The 17,927-nt window shown below is 36.3% G+C and overlaps 2 protein-coding genes across 9 annotated transcripts in view; one reads left to right on the top strand and one right to left on the bottom strand.

The window, feature by feature from the left end:
- Positions 1–17,927, bottom strand: part of Cask (calcium/calmodulin dependent serine protein kinase) — a 514,903-nt gene that overhangs the window by 195,242 nt on the left and 301,734 nt on the right. The gene's annotated exons all lie outside the window — the stretch shown is intronic.
- Gpr82 (G protein-coupled receptor 82) lies at positions 9,010–13,248 on the top strand. Its single transcript, XM_004645569.2, has 3 exons — positions 9,010–9,143; positions 11,907–11,977; positions 12,113–13,248. The coding sequence occupies exon 3, from the start codon at positions 12,147–12,149 to the stop codon at positions 13,155–13,157; it is 1,011 nt and encodes a 336-aa protein (XP_004645626.1). The 5' UTR covers positions 9,010–9,143; positions 11,907–11,977; positions 12,113–12,146; the 3' UTR covers positions 13,158–13,248.

Raw genomic sequence — 17,927 nt, 5'->3', positions numbered from 1 at the left:
GTGTGTGTGTGTAGGATCTGTGGTATGTGTGTACATGTGTGGGAGCACACGTATGTGTGTGTGCGTGAGAGAGAGAGAGAGAGAGAGAGAGAGAGAGAGAGAGAGAGAGAGAGAGATAGAGAGACAGAGAGACAGAGAGAGACAGAGAGAGAGAGAGACAGAGACAGAGACAGACAGAGACAGACACAGGAAACTCAGGCTTTCCATATCTTTGCAGGATGGGAAGTGATATGATTACTAAAGATTTAGTAACAAATTGTGTGCTCTTTCATAGACATAAAAACAAGCATGTACACCCCCGATGGAGAGCTGAATAATGAGGCAAGTAGTTAGTGTGGCTTTTTGAAAAATTTTGAAATGAGTGCATGTTAGTAATACAGAATAATGAGGTTTGTTTTGGGAAATTGGTACACGCATATATAATACATCTTGATCATTTTTAATCTGTTTATTCTTCTCTCTCCCCCATTCTTCTTTCCTATTTCCCAAAAGTGTACCTTCTAGTTTTCTCTCAGCTTTCCTTTATTTTCACCTGTTTATATTTTGGATTTCTTATATAAGAGAAAACATATGGTATTTAACTTTCTGCACCTGTCATCTGTCTGTCTCTCTGTCTCTGTCTCTTGTTTTCTTGGTACCAAGGATCAAATTCAGGTATCAACTACCTTGCACTGCCATCTCTTAGGATGAAAGGATTCACATATTGTTTGGGTGACAGATGTGACTCCAGTGCAAGATAAATTTGAGTTCTACTGTAGTATTTTCTTCAAAAGGTGAAATAATACTTTATGTATTACCTTCCATTTTCAACACTATCTTTTTAATACTATTTGACTTTTTGGGTGAAGGGTTGAGACGATGTCTTGCCATATAGCTCAGGCTGTTCTTGAACTTACTTTGTACTCCAGGGTGGACTTAATTCTTGGCAATCCACCTGCCTCAGCCTCCTAAGTGCTGGGATTACAGGTATGTGCTACCATGCCTGGCAGTAAGTACCATTTGACTTTTTAAGTCTATATTCATCAACTACTATGATTTTTTTTAAAAAAAAAGATGAAAGAAAAACCAGAAGATGTTAAAAAGAAAAATCTTTCATAACTGTCAGAGTTTCTTTCTACCACCAAGATGATTATGATTGTGGAGATTTTAAAAATGTGGCTCTTATGATAATACATAACTAGTACAAAACAAAACAATCCTCAGAGGACATATCCTATTAAAGGCAGATATGGCACTGAATTTTTAGCTTAAGAACAGAAACCCATTATTTATACAATTACTTTTATTCTAGCAAATCTAAGTTGGTTTTAATCTACTAAAATAAGATGGTTTATGATTTTATTAGCGCTTAAATAAAAACAAACTCAACTTTTCTACGGTTTAAAGTTTTCCGCAGGAAAACAGTGCTGTGTAAGCAGCTTCAGCTTCCAGCATAACAGTGAGATTCACTAAGGTTGGCGATACACTGCCCTCTGCTGGCCAAAGTATGACCCAAGAAGGGATCAGCGCACTGATCTGTTCTATGTGACAATCTAACGCACAATTTCTCCTGCTTTTATTTTTTTTTTCTATTAGAAATCTGGAGGCATGAAACACTTGTGATTTTATTATTCCCAGACTTCATTACTTTATTTGTATTTTTATTAAAGCCAGACATTTTAGGCTGCTTTTCACTGGAGGAAAAGGAAGATGAGGCAACATGCCATCATTAGAAATTAAGCCATGTTATTTACAGGGTTATGTAGAAATATATAAAACAAGAAGACTTGTTTAGAGTGATGATTTAAAATTATCAGTCTTGGTGGGAGTGCAGACTGCTACAACCACTTTGGCGATTCTTCAAAAAGCTAGGATTAGGGGTCTTATTCAAGCCAGCTATTCCCCTCCTGGGTATTTTTCCAGAAGAACTGAAAACCTCATACCACAGTGATAATATTTGCACCCATGTTTATAGTAGCCCAATTTGTCATAGCTAAATCTTGGAAGCAACCCAAATGCCCATCAACTGAAGAATGGATAAAGATGACATGGTATTTTTACACAATGGAGTATTATTCAGCTATAAAAAGGATAAATTTGAGGTTTTTATCGGTAAATGGATGCAACTACAGGATATTAAGTGAAATAAATCAGACCCTTAATGAACAGAGCGATTTGTTCTAATGGTGTTTGTAAATAGGATATCATGTCCACATCTTGTACAGCAATTACCCACTAGGAAGAATGCATGCAATGTGTGAATTATTGAAACTGTCCTACCAATTTGGTTTGAAACTGTCTCATTACTATTTGTTTCTCAATAAAATTATGGGGAAAAAATAAATCAGATCCGCATGTGCAAACACTGTATTGTCTTCTAAGTGTAAGAACCCAAAAGAGTAAATACAATCTGAAGGGTACAATAGATACTGGGAAAAGGGAATAAGCCTATTTAAAAGGAAAGAATTACTTAGATGGGGAGAAAGACAGGAGAGGGAGTGGGGAAAGAGATATATCTATGTATGTAAGCAGGATTGTTCGGATAATTGTACTGTGGATTTCTGCCAGTCTATGGAAAGGAACAGTTAATACTTTGTCTTCTTTTTAAAATTTTTTTTCCTTCTTAATTTCTTATAACTTTTTCTTTTTCTAATTTTGCATGCATATATCTGGTAATCTGAACAACTAAGTTGAAGACAACACTATGCAATACAACAAATACTGTTGAATTCATATTATTTTGTTCACTGAAATTCTTTATCATTTCTAAGTTTTTCTTTTTTATTACTATTTTGTACTCTCTTTTAAAAATGATCACTCTAACTCTAACCTATCTCCAGTCATCAAAAGATTACCAAGATGTAACCAGCAATGAACCTGTTGATGTAGGGCTTAATCATCAATGAATGCGAAAATCCATTGTGCCAAAGAGAAAAAATATACATATAAAATCTCAAAATATGGCCCTGAGATTATTTATGAGATGAGTATTTTTGCAGTGGAGACTTGGAAGGAGTTAATAAATTCCCAGACTGAAATCCTTAAATTTTTTTAAAATTTATTTATTTATTTATTTGGTACAGGGTCTCGCTATGCAGCTCAGATTCATAGTAATCCTCCTGTCTCAGCCTCTGCAGCACTGGGATTACAGGTGTGCACCACCTCACCTGGTTTTGGTGGCTGGCATGGTGCACCCAGGGTTCCAGGGCCAGCATGGCAGTTGGTACTGGGGATCAGACCTGGTCCTTGCGCTTGCCGGGCAGGCACTTAGACTGCTGAGTTATCTCCCTGGCCCTCCTAGACTGAAACCTTGAAATTAGTCCATTAGTGAGATGTAGTTTTGGTTACTGAGGATACTTGGTTATCTTCCCCAAAGCAATAATTAAAGTTTTTGAATGCTCTGATGTATGATCGGTGTCAACACAGCAGCTAAGAATGTGAACCCCAAAGGACTGAATGCTAAGGATAATGCCTTCTAGCAAAGAATGTGGGCTCTGAAAGGGTTGAATCTTACGCCTTATGATACACCAGTTATATTATTGCAGGCAAGGTATTTATTCTTTATAAATATCAATCATTAAGAAAGTGAAATTAATAATAGTAGCTATATCAAATATTTTAAAAACATATGAATTAAAGTATATAAAAGCAGTTCAGCCACTGTTATTTATTATTATTATTATTATTATTATTATCATTATTTTTTTTTGGTGGAACCAGAGCTTGAACTCAGGCCCTTGCGCTTGCCAGGGAAGCGTTTATTCCACTGAGCTATCTCCCCAGCCCTATTTATTATTTTTTAACAGTTGTTCTTGGGAAAACTTGTTAGTTCAATACTTAGGCTCTATATATGGGAAACTAGAGAGACCCTAACAGGTATGGGAAGAAGACCTCAGATACCCAACTTTTCTCAACTTCCCTTGACATCCCTTTTTCTTTTCTGCCCTTCAATCAATAAGGACAGAAACTGACATGGAGTGAGGACTTAAGATAATTTTATCTACAAATTTAAAAAAGTGATTAGTAACAAAATATCCAGGAAACCTTGGTCTTGGAGAGAGTCAGTGGACTACGGATCAGTGATAATTCCGGACAGTGATATCTTATGTCTTTTTAATTACTCAATCAATCTCATTACAATGCAAGTGGCTGTTTCTTGGAATTGAGATCCCGTGTGTGTGTGTGTGTATTTTGTATGGCAGCAATACAGTAGAACAAATTATTTTTAGAATCTATCAAATGCTTCATTTTCAGAATTTTTTATTTTTGGCTTTTCAAAAAAGAATGATTGGTTCTGAAGCATGATTGTTTAAGTTTCTTCCCTTCTGTAAACCGGCTTATTTTTCAGCTGCTTTCCAACTGCCACCTGAGGCGATCCTAATCCTTGTGATTGCCACTGCCACTGCCATTGCTATAGTACATTGGTAAAAGATAATCTCTTAGGAGGGCATGTAAGTGCTATATGAAGAGACAAAAGCTAAAGTTGAAGAAAAGTGAAACTTGGATCATCAGGACCACTTAGGTTTTGTCATTAGTGTTCCTTACCACACTAACATGCACTTTTTCTTTGCTATTATAAATGTGAAAGTTTTGGACTGTATTTTTTTTCTTTCTTTCTTTCTTTCTTTCTTTTTTTTTTTTTTTGGTGGAACCGGGGCTTGAACTCAGGCCCTTGTGCTTGCCAGGGAAGCACTTATTCCACTGAGCCATCTCCCCGGCCCCCTGGACTGTATTCTTATTCTTATTATTTTTTAGCAGTTCTTGAGATAAATACTCCCACTGTTTACTGAGAAATCAGCTCTTACAAGCGAGGAGAGCTCCTTTTAGGCACCCTGGTGAAGGGGTGTTTAGAGCAGCTTGTAGCAGGAGGCAAGGGCCTGAGAACAGTGCAACTGGAAACAGGCTTGTGGCCAGACACCACATCCTGAAGAGAGCAGGGGGCTAAGTGAGGCTCAAACAAACCACAGCTTTGAGTAAGAGAGCTGTGCTTCACCCCTCCTAAGGGTAACAGTGGACTTGGGTGTGCAATGAACGGATGAGGCTTACCACTGCCTCTCTTTTTGAGAAATCATTATCTTTAGAATGTGATGTCCTAATGTGGATAAAATTAGGCTTCTCTTTCTGCATCGATGTCCTGAACTCCTGATTAGTCAGACAAAATATTTAAAAGGCCAATTGCAGCCAGTTTAGACACTAGCTTCGATAGCCTAAAATAACTTTCTAGGTGAAGCGCATAAGTTCAGGTATGACTAATCTATCCTGAATCTGTTGGCTTCAATCTGAGAAAAATTGATAAGGTACCTAATTCTAACCCCAAGAATTCAGGTAAGATTCCATTTATATCAACGTATTTCCTAATTTCCCTTGTGATTTCTTCTTTGACTAACTGGTTGTTTGGAAATGAATTAATTTCTGCATGTGTAACTTTTTCAGCTTTCCTTTCATTACTGATTTATAATTTTATTCCATTTTGTCATAAGAGAAACTTTTTATAATTTCAATATTTTTAAATGTGTGCAGTTTAAGGTTTGAACACAGTAAAACTTGTTGTGGCTTATCTTGGAAAAAAAGAAGAATTCAGGTAAGTCAAGAAAGTTCCCATATTTTCCTGCCATATACAACTCACTATGAAGTGCTTAAATGAATGACCACATGCCTGCTCTTTCACCCACTATCACTGAACAACTCCAGTGGAATTCTAGGGCCAGATTTAAAAATGTGCTTTCTACTTACACAAGTTTCAAGGAAACTTAGTACAAGACAGTATTTGAATTGTAAAGGTCAGGGTGGAACACTTAAGATATGAGCGACAGACAGGTGATATAGGAAGTCATTAGAACTGTTAAGCAAGAGCCTTTGAACTGGACAACAGAAGCAGAACTTTGAAGAGGAGAAGGATGGAAAAAATTATTAACCAAAGAAAACTCTTGGTGACCTAAGTAAGGAAAGTCCAGAGGGGCCACTTGTGACAAAGAACTTGCAACACATTTTGTTATTCTTAAAGTGTTTGCTTAGCAAGTAATACTTTTGCGAATCTAATATTTTCTGATACTTCTTTTCTAACAGTTTCAACAATATTTACCCATTTTTATTTATTTATTTATTTTTATTTTTTTGGGCGGAACTGGGGATTGAACTCAGACCCTTGCACTTGCCAGGGAAGCACTTATTCTACTGAGCCATCTCCCCAGCCCCTATTTCCCCATTTTTTAAAAGAAACATATAATAGAATATTTTATATTTCAATTAGAAAACTGAAAGTCACTTAAATCATGAAGTTACACTGATATTTCTGGAAGAAAAATTAGCTTAATGAAGCCCAGAGTTCACAAAAAGAAAAAAAGTTAACCTTGATTTCTTCTATAGTTAATTTCTGCTACCTTAGAGTTGAGAGAAAGAAACCTTGCCTGAAGTTACAAGTACTCAAGGCTGGACCTGGTTTATTTCTCATGAGTATCATGAGGTATCCTTATTGATCTGTAAGAAAACCCAATAATTTCTGCCTTCTACAGCAGAGAAAATGGTTGCTTCAAATATAATTTACCAGCTGTGTCACCTTGAGTATGCTGCTCAACCTCTTTAAGCTTCAATTTCTGCCAGTCACTTCCAGGGTTCTCATATGCAAACAACTTGGCACAGAATTATTGCTCACTACTCATTGTCTTCTCTTTCCCATCAGTTGTTTTCACAAAGCCTTTCAGAGCCACTTCGACTGCTTCCTCCCTTTTCTAATTCATACAGCATGTGAAGACTATGTCACACATACTAATGTAAATTCTTTGAATCTCTCTTGTATTTCCAGAAACCTTAATTTAGTTCATGGCTAACACAGTACTTCTATGACCTCCACATGCCACTAGAAACACAGTATAAGCTCCAGCAAATATTTGCTGAGTGAACTGCCCTGTTTAAGAAAAAATACAGAGTACAAAAGTTAAAGCAGCTTAAGAATTGGCAAAACTTAAACCAATCCAGTCATTCTTGTCCCATAAATGGTCCGACAGTGGTTCTGACGCTTTGGTTCAATGATTGCTTAACAATTATGGTAGCTGGTTTCTAAAATAGCTCCCAGTGATCATCATTTCCTGATATTTAACCCTCACTCAATCAAAGGTAGCTTTGTGTGACCAACAAAATACTGTAGAGGTGACAATGTTGACTTTAGAAACCAGACAAAAAAGAAAAAAAATAAAGGCTTGCCCTATTGAATTACTTGCTCTGACAGGAACTAGTCACCAGTGCTGAGCGGACAGACAGCTGTGTGGCCTTGGGAAACTTATACAAACTTTCTGAGCTTCAGTTTTGAAACAAAGAGATTTATTTTTCAGTGCATTGAGGTCTAGGACTTGCATGTAAAGCAGATAGTAGAAAGTCTGGCACATACGAAGTTCTCATGAACTATGGCTAAAGAGTGGTAGTGCGAGTAGAAACTGTAGCAGCCACAGCTGAGTGGATATGAGATGCGAAGGAAAGAGGAATCAAGGGCAAGCCCTAGATAGCATGTATTATTTACTGAACAGGGGACAATGGAGGAAAGCAAGGAAATTCTGCTTTTGGACCATAGGTGCTTAAGCCCAAACAGATAACATGATAACCATCTTTCAATAACTTATAAACTAGATTCTGTTTTCATTCTTTTTTTTCTCTAAATTATCTGAAACTGTTTTATAGTCTTGGAGATCCAACTGAGAACTCATGCCTGCCAGGCAAGTGCTCTACCACTGAGCCACATCCCCAGCACCCAATTATTTTTTGTTCTAAGTAATTTTTTCCTGGAACATGACAAACTGTTGAAATAAAAATGAAGGAATTCTAAAGCCAAATTATTCTGCAATCAATTGCCACGTAACCCTGAGTCGCTGTTCTTAATTAGATGATGGCAAATATTGCAAAGATGCACAGCAGCAGAACAATATTCTCCATGTGGAGTTCTCATTTTTGTTTTAGAGAAAAATACTAGCAAACATCAGGGAGAATTTGTGCAATCAATAGAAAATATGATAAGCATTGAGGTTATGAGAAAAAGCAAAGACTCCTATTAATTTTAAATGCAGATTTACTGATAACTGAAGTGCTCAGGATTGATGAAATTAGATTTCTGTTCTCTTTCAGATTCCTCTGGCTTAACTACCCAAGGAAGGGTGCTTGAGGCAGTCTGGCTCCCCAGCTGCACACATTTAGCTTTCATTTAGTTGGTAGTTCAGATTGACTAAATAATCTTATTCCTAAAAGCGCTTTCACAGTTCATTATATTATAACTTCATTTGATCTGAGGCATATTTGGTACTTCACAGGATTTTCCAAATCTATTACCAAAATGTTCCAAATAATGTACTACACTGAATATGAATGGATGCAACACAGGGCATTTAGAAGAGTGAGTTAGTTCATTAGTAACAAAATTGGGACCAAAACCAGTGTGATTTTTGGCTTCTCTGGGCCTCAGGTTCTTTAACCTTAAAACAAAGAATCTCAACCCATAGATGATCATGAAGCTCTAATGTAGTTCTATCAATAGCTGATTCCAGAATGCTACTGTAAGAAAGCTTTGAGCTTCATCTCTCTCTCTCTCTCTCTCTCTTTGCAGAACCGGTCATTGAACTCAGGCCCTTGCCAGGCAAGCACTTATTCTGCTGAGTTATCTCTCTAGCCCCTCTCCTTCTATTCTTGATGAACATGAATTGCAAACAAATCACCCACATTATAATTTTATAGATAAGTTTACAGATAAATTTGTACCAGTATTTTACTGGGGCACTGTAGTGTGGTGCCATCTATCATGATGTCATATTAAACTAGCTTATGGGGGCTTAAAAACTTTGAATTTCAGCCAATCATGATAATAAAGTTAAATGGGGTGTAACTAGTTCATGAAATAATAAGGAAGTCAATATATGTATATACTGTCCACAAACTTCCTCTCACTGCTGAAATAGAGAAATGAGGGTTGTTTTTTTGAGGAGATAGTTACATTAGCCATAACTACTGGATTTCATCAATACCCTATTTAGTTTCCTTTCCCCCCACTGTAGCTGGCATCATACAAGAATCCATTTATGTTGACTAAGGACACTGGAAGACTGACGATCAGAGAATTTTCAGTCTGAAACTTGCATCCCTACTTTGAACAATAGAACCTTAATTGGCATAAGCTGCTCATACAGGTAAGGGTGATTATTCATTTTTAGCTTTAAAGTTAATTCTATTAAAATTCTAACAGAACTAAACTTTAAACTTTGAAAACAACACTAAGGCTGAATATAACTATGTAGGTGATCATTAGTAATTGCTAGAGTTATAGCACTTACTCATTTGTCAAATTAGCAGGGATACAATGTGTACACTAGTGACTTGAGACAGATACTCTGCTGAAGGCAATGTAGACTTGGAGATGTTTTCTAGAAAGCAATTCTGTATCTGTAATGTGTCATGTTGATTTGATTTCTTAAGTTTAATGGTGTTTCCCAAATTTTAGAAAACAACCAGTTAGTAGCGTTAGAAGTGAAATTTATTTCTAAAGGAGAGGGATTGGAGATATGAATTTGGGGAGCTAAAGATGGTGAACTAGTTGTCACTGAAGTTCCTGCATGGGGACAGTGTTAGCCACCAATTAAGGGTCTAGTATTTGTACACAGAAGGATTACACAGCCCTTAAGATGCAGACTCACCATCATCTGCTAAAACTAACCTCTGCAAAAGTCTTTTCCTTACCTTTTGTTTAAGACTGTTTGCTGCTGATATTCATACAGAAGCACCACTACCTCTGCTGGTTTTAGTATCTTATGCATCATCTGTACAAGGCAGGGGCTAGTGCTTTATGTAAATACCATAGAGACCCATTCCTTGTTTAAAATCAGTCTACTGTGAGTAGGTGGATTTTCTTAAGAAATAAACTGGTTTACTTCACTCTGTTTCACTGAATTTTTGATCAACGAAGTTACAGATTAGTTTTTATATATATTTATAACTGAGCTTGCACCAATTATATCCAGACTAGAATTTAATAATCCAGATACAAACTCACTCTGAAGCATACAGGCTGCTTTTTAAATGAAAACTGTAAATAAATAAAACCACGAGGACAGTGGTAGCCATTGATTAAGGGTCTTAATATTTGTACACAACGGTACTGTGCAGCTCTTAAGTTTTTGGATGTGGATTGTTTGGTTTAAAAACTATTTTCAAAATTATAATACTACATTTGGGAAAAATCTTGATGTCTATAAAATTTGAAATAAAGTTCAAAAGTAATCCAAGCCATGGAAAAATCAATGAAACAATGATTCTGAAGAGGAATAGACAGTACAATAGACTGGAGGGGCTGGAGACAGTTCAGAAATCTGCTTATGGTAAGATTTTTATGTTTACCAAAGCAGAGAATGTGATTAAAAACTGAGAAATCCTGCTATAGATCATAAAATAGTGGCAGATGTGGTGTCCAGAGAGTTATGGTGAAGAGCACAGGGAAATGTGGCTCATTGGAATACAGACCACAGTTATTACTTGACCAGAACACAATAACTTTTCTTTGCTATTCTCACTTGAAAAAAAATAAGGAAATAAGCAGAAAAATAAGATAAAAGGGAGATTGTATGTGATTCTTTGGCATATCTGCGTACCTTTTGCAACAGGAACAGTGATAAAGATGTAAAAGGCAAAAATTATACTTGCATTTACACTGTGATTAAAACATCGTATCTCTAAATAAACAAATAAAGAATCATATGAAATGGGCATGGTGGTGCACAGCTATAATCCCAGCACGCTGGGAGGCTTAAGTAAGAGGATAGAAAATTCAAACTTAACTGAGACATTTTAGTGAGGCACTGTTAAAAAAGAGGTGGGGAGGGCTGGAGATGTAGCTCAGTGCGAAGGCCCTGAATTCAATCTCTAATACTTTGGAGGGAAAAAAGAAACACAGTATTTTGATAGATAAACCATTTAGTGCTCTCTGGGCTTTTTCTATTGGAAAACCCCCAAAACCAGAGAGCAGTAAATTACAAATGAGAACACAGTTGGAGGGGGGGTTCTACCTAACAAGCATAGTAACTAGAATTCTGAGTACAATTTTAACTTCCACCTCCAGTAATGGAGATTAAGTCTAGTGCCTTCTTACTGAACTACATCCCCAGAACCCTCACTTTTTTTCTTTTTCTTTTTCTTTTTTTTTTTTTTTTGAGACAGAGTCTTGCTCTGCAGTAGTTTAGGCTGGCCTTGAACTTACTATGTAGTCCAGGCTACCTCAAACTTAGGGTGATCCTCTTGCCTCAGCCTTCCTAAGTGCTGGGATTACAGATGTGTGTTACCAGGCATGACCCATAATTTTAATATTTTTGAAGTGTGATATTTTAAAAGAACAATTACTGATGTCTTTAAATCCTGAGATTTCAGTCTGTCCTTGGTCTTTGTGCTTTCCTTCTGTTCAATTCAGGCCACTGCCTGAGCTTTGTTCAGGTGGAACTAAGGTTATTTTTGAACTATGCAAAGAGATTCTTTTTTTTTTTTTTTTTTTTTTTTTTGCGGAACTGGGGATTGAACTCAGGCCCTTGTGCTTGTCAGGCAAGCGCTTATTCTACTGAGCCATCTCCCAGCCCCAGTGACTCTTTTAATAGTTCTGTATTAGATTAATTTTAACCTAGCCACAAAAGCCACCATTTAAAAAAGTACTTACAAATACAGTGTGCTAATCAAAAGCCTTACCCCTCTAATGTGGTCACAAAACACTTTTGTAACACTTCTCTTTGATCCAGTATGTACTATTAATGTATGCTTTACATTCTATTTTTAAAACTTTTTTTATGCTTTACATTTTAAAAATTACATTTCTAGACAAAATTTGTCATCACATATTGCTTTATAAGAACTATAAATTACTCTCACATAAAATCATAAACCTTAAACTATTTGTTTCAACTTTTGTTTTTTAGACAAAAAGCATTATCTATCACAATAAGCACATTTTTACTTGTATCACAACTGGACATTGTGACTCGAAAAGGTAAGAAGCCATCTACACTTTCTCTTTCCATTCAATACATTTTGCTATTATTTTATTTCATCCAATGCTTTTTTTACTGTTTGGCTTAAATACCACTTACAGTGTTAATATTAACTATATGTAATTCTGTTCTAGCTCCTGTGACAAAATTCAAGAAGATCTTATATAAATGAGTAACAACTCAACATGCCTTCAACCATCCATGATCACTTCCAGAGCTTTACCAGTCACTTACACCATTCTTTGTATTTTTGGTCTCTTTGGAAACTCACTCTCTCAGTGGGTATTTCTGACAAAAATAGGTAAGAAAACATCCACACACATCTACTTGGCACATCTTGTGACTGCAAACTTACTTGTGTGCAGTGCCATGCCCTTCATGGGTATCTATTTCCTGAAAGGTTTCCAATGGGAATATCAATCTGCAGAATGCAGGGTGGTCAATTTTCTGGGAACTTTATCAATGCATGTAAGTATGTTTGTCAGCCTCTTAATTTTAAGTTGGATTGCTGTGAGCCGCTATGCTACTTTAATGAAAAAGGATTCCACCCAAGAGACAACTTCATGCTATGAGAAAATATTTTATGGCCACTTATTAAAAAAATTTCGCCAGCCCACCTTTGCTAGAAAACTGTGCATTTACATATGGGGCATTGTACTGGGCATAATTATTCCCATTATCATATACTACTCAGTTGTAGAGGCCACAGAAGGAGGAGAAATCTGGTGCTACAATCGGAAGATGGAACTGGGAGCCATGATCTCTCAGATTGCAGGTCTCATTGGAACCATGTTCATTGGATTTTCATTTTTAGTAGTGCTAACTTCGTACTACTCTTTTGTCAGACATCTGAGAAACATAAGGGCCTGTACATCCATTATGGAGAAAGACTTGACTTACAATTCTGTGAGAAGACATCTTTTGGTCATCCAGATTGTACTAGTAGTTTGCTTTCTTCCCTACAGTATTTTTAAACCTATTTTTTATATTCTGCATCAAAGCAAGGACTGTCTGCAATTGAATTATTTAATAGAAACAAAAAATATCCTCACTTGTCTTGCTTCAGCCAGAAGTAGCACGGACCCCATTATATTTCTTCTCTTAGATAAAACATTCAAGAAGACACTATGTAATCTTTTTACAAAATCTAATTCACCACATATACAACCACATGATTGACTTCCAGATGGAAAAACACCACAGAATAGAAAAATGTTCATGTGGCTATTAGGGACATTAAAGAAAATAATTTACATGCCATATCTTGGTTGTCAGCAGGCATTTTTTTCCATCTTGGGGAAAAATATATATATTCACAGAACTAAATTTATAATTCTTACTACTGAAAGTGAAGATGGCAGCGATTTCCAGAGGCAGAAGTCAAGTGTACTGGAAGGAGCCCACTGCACATGAAATAAACCAACTATTTTCTTTTTAAATTCTTCTGTGGATCTTATGTTCAGAACATAATATTTTATAACTATAGGTTGAAGAGGCAAATGGCTTATGGTTTGTCTTCTTTTTAGTAGAGTACAAAAGTCCATCTAAAAGTATGTTTTCTTGGTAATTTTGATAAACTTTCAAAATAAGCAAAAGAAAAAAGCAAAAGAAAAATGAAGAAGAAATATCTTCACTTAAGTATTATCTAAGTGTATGAATAATACAGTATACAAAATCCAAGGTTTAATAACTTATTATTTATTTGGTATTATTTGGGAGAGGCAATATTCATTGATTCTTATATTTATTAAGCAAATTTACTTGTAAGTATGCTTAAAATTTAATTAGGCTTTGACAAAATAAAAAGATGTTATACTATCATTTGATGTCCATCTTTGGGGCCTGCCCCTTAGCTCAGTTCTTTAAGTGGCTGCTTCAACAAAGCAGTCAGGCTCAGGTTGCTGTGGTTTGTTCCCCACAACTCAAGCCAGCCAAACCTGCCCTGAAGGCATTCGGAGCAAAAAATAAATAAATAAAAAAAATCCTTCTGATGTCCATCTTTATCACATTTTATTTATTTGCTTTTGTATCCAATATAAATAATGTTATTAATGGTAATACCTGGCATGCAGAAATGTTCTATTAATTTTTGTGAAATAAATGAATGATAATGCATTGTTATAGTGTCACAGTATCACTTAGTAAACCCTGATGTGTCACACACTGTTTATATGCTTTGTATGTCCTTTTTTAATCATCACAACCATAATTTACGTATTGATGAAAAACTGAAGTGCATAGTTTAGTAAGTCATCCCAAGTGTCTCCAATTGCTAAGTAAGTATTTCAGAGGCAGGCATTTCTTAGTGGTCATTTCTTTCTTCCATATAATCTTGTTTGTAAGACAAATGACAGGGATTACATTGTGCACTGCATACATTGTAATTTAAAAAAATAAAAAAAAATATGTTGTTTTCCCAAAATCAAAAGCACCTTTGGAGCTATGACATATTTTCTATTTCTACCTACGTGGTACTTGCATTATCTTAGATAAGAACCAAACAAAAACAGTTGAATGAAAACGATCTTCAACTCTAACTTGCCACTTCATTAGAAACTGCTTAAAGACTCATTTTTCTCCATATGCTAATTCCTTTAGTGTTCAAAAGGAAGTTCAAAGTAAGTTCACATGAGTCTTTAATTGCCTTGTGTATTTTGTTCCTAAATTGGAGACACCTGTAATAGCAATTCCCTGTACAGATCTAGAGCTGTGTATTCAAAGTCACTAGAGTTTGCTCTGACACATTTGTATAATTTTCATTAAAAACTTGTAGAACAAAAGCAGTAAATATTTGTCCTTTCCCTTTTGATGCTTAAGAGAGAAAAATTTAAACGTATTCTGGTTTCTAGTACTTACACTGTATATTTATTCTTTCTTTTATACTAGCAATCGGATTTCTGGCTCAGTAATTTGTAGAGACAAAGGAGAACCAGGAACTCCAATGTACTGATTGTAAATGGGGCTTCCAATTTAGTGACTTTCTAGACCTGCAATCGCAGGACAACTTAAAGTCCCTCAGGAGAATTCCTGAGATGGCCAGTTTCCTTCACTGTTACAACAGTACTTTTATTCTTCCATGAGTTTTAAAACCAAAACTCTTTAGAATAAGAGGAACTGAGATTATCAGTAATTTTCTTTACCATAAAAACCAATATACTAAATCTCACTGCATCTAGGATTTTTAAAAAGCATATAACCACTAAAAATCAATATTTAAAAAAATCACTTTATAGCTCTGCCCATTACTTTAAATAGAAAGTAAAAGGTAAAATATATCCTACATTAAAAAAAGGCAGGAAGAGAGGTATGTGTAATTTCAAGTTACTTGTTGTGATAGAAAATTCCCATTTAAATCTCCTGTACTGAACTAGGTACTGAGGTCAGTATCATCACATTTACCTTTACATCACAGAGACTTTCCTACACAGTTATTATAAACCATGCTGAATTTTTTCTGTAATCGAAGAACTGGCTATTTAATGTCATAGTAAATACTGTACATAAAATATCATTTTCTAAATTCTTAATTTTAACATTTGAATTTTAGAAAAATGGTATTTTTAATGTCTCTGTGTGAGTCAGTTAAACTGAAGTTTGGGATTTTAGAAATCTGAAATTTTGACTTATAGGTTAAGAGGATGATATTTTAAGAAAATAAGCATGACACACTGTTTATTTCCTCTTTTATATCTTTTACACAGGCATTCTCATGAAGGTAGTTTTTAAACTAATAATCACTAAAACAAACTATTAAGACTGGACAAACTAAAATCAGAATAAATCACTCAACCTGGAAGTGAGTCTGCTCTCCATGGGTACGAGGGGGAGATGGTCCATCTGGTTTTGATTTGGTGAGGACTCTTGGCCTACCTTTGCTCTTGTAGTCTAGCAGGATGGGAGTTGTTATGGGCAAATGTGTGAAGACAGTGAAAGGAAAGCTGGCTGGCAAATCACACGAAGAACATAAAGATGCTGGTAATTACTAAACAATTCAGTTATGCAGTGGTCTTCCTCTGATGGACCCCAATTTGAGTGGAATTGATATCACTGGGAAGAATTACAGCAACAAGAAAGGTTTTACACCTGGCAGAAAAGCATTTTTGGTTAAATGATACACACGAATCCAGATCAAACTGTGAGGAGAAATGAGGGGAGCCACATTCACTATTCTTTTTTGTTGTTTTTTGAGACTGGGTCTCACCATGTGGCCCAGGATGACCTTGGGATCATCCTGAGGTGATCCTTCCACCTCAGCCTCCCAAGTGCTGGGATTAAAAGCATGTGCTAATCATTCCCAGCCACCCTCCTTTTTAAAAAATAAATCAGGGAGTATGTTGGGAGAACAGAAAGATAGCAGTTAGAAATGCAAGTTAAATTGATGATGATCTTATAACCTATGAGATTTTTCTAAGTACAATTATTAAAACACTACAAATTAAGCATGCACATGATGCTCAACAAATTTACAAATGCCATGCCAGAAGATTAGTCAGTGTGCTTCTTATAATAGAGAAAGAAATAACTTCGGGAGAATTTAATCTTTTTGTATAAAATGAGAGATTTTTGAGAGTTGTAGTAACACAAATAAAAGAAACATCAGGGATTGAAAGCAAGAGGAAGGAATACTTTAAGAAATCCACACTGCCATGGCAACCAGTGTTACGTGAACATATGTTTATAATAAAACCAGACCCTCAGCATGTGAAAGGAGAACTGAGACCAGAAGGGGACCAGAGAGCAGCCAAGTGTATTGACACAGCTTGGGAGGAAAACCATTTAAAGGAAGCACACCCAGAAACACTTGGGCTTGAGGCCTCTAGCTGAATGTACATGCAACTGGAGTTTGCACAGTTCTGAGGACTCAGAACTGAGCACCTGAACCTCCTGGGCACAGGCCTCATTCAGAATCGAAAGTAACTGTGTAGCAGCCAGTCTGCATACCCAGAGGAGCTACTTCACTTCAATCTTAGTTATTAAAGTTGTGCCTGAGTGGGTCAGAGTGATAGAAAGGCCCAAGGAACACTGAGTCTCCCCACATACCCAGATGATGCCTTGTGAAGCTGTCCATAAGAGCTGTGAGAGTCCAGAGAATTCCACCAGCTCCAGCTGAGCAGAACCAGTGAAGCAGGCCAGGACCCAAGTGATGCATTTACCTTGACAATTGTGCTAGTCCTCTCCTGAGTACTTTTAACTTAGGAGTGAAGGGAAGAGAAAAATAACTGAGACATAATGGAAGTTTTCATCTTTCACAAGAGAAAGAATAATTAAAGGGAAGATGATGATTGGGGGGGGGAGAGAGACAGAGACAGAGACACAGAGAGAGAGATAGAGAGGGAGAAATTTCCACGCATGCGTCTGATTAACACCTAGAGAGAGGCAAGACTTAAGAAAGATTATATAATAAGGTCAAGTCTTAATTGGACACCATTTTTGTCCCCCAGGGGACACTTGGCCATGTCTGGAAACAATTTGGGTTGTCACAACTAGGGGAAGATGCTATTGGTCTATAGTGGGAAGAGGCTCGGATGCTGCTAACCATGGTACAACACCCAGGACAGCCTTCCACGCAAGCTATCAGGCCTCAGATGTTACTAGTGTTGTTAGAGCACATATTAAGATAATACATAGTTTTCAATTTCCAAGATTCACACAATTGATTTTGGGCAGTTTCATGTGAAGCTCCTTTCACTACAGTTCACATGATACTGTATATGCAAATGTAATCATACAATCCTTTTTAGACTCATTTATGATGATGAAATGTCCCTCAAGTTAGAGAAATAATACTATTAATATAATGGCAGGACCTTTGGGAAATCTAATCCTTTTGGATCAGATGGTAAGGACTGTGTGTATGTGTGTGTGTGTGTGTGTGAGTGAAAGGGAATATGAAAATATTCTTAGCTAGATAAAACAGAAACATAACCTACACATTTCTAAGAGAAGTAC

This window comes from Octodon degus, unplaced genomic scaffold, assembly GCF_000260255.1.
Source record: "Octodon degus isolate 3935 unplaced genomic scaffold, OctDeg1.0 scaffold00232, whole genome shotgun sequence".
NCBI lineage: Eukaryota > Metazoa > Chordata > Mammalia > Rodentia > Octodontidae > Octodon > Octodon degus.
Note: the sequence above shows the minus strand (reverse complement) of the source record. Positions and strands in the feature narration are given on the sequence as shown.

Bases quoted from the DNA above. Each gene is read 5' to 3' on its own strand.
- Gpr82 (XM_004645569.2), top strand. From the start codon at position 12,147: ATGAGTAACAACTCAACATGCCTTCAACCATCCATGATCACTTCCAGA.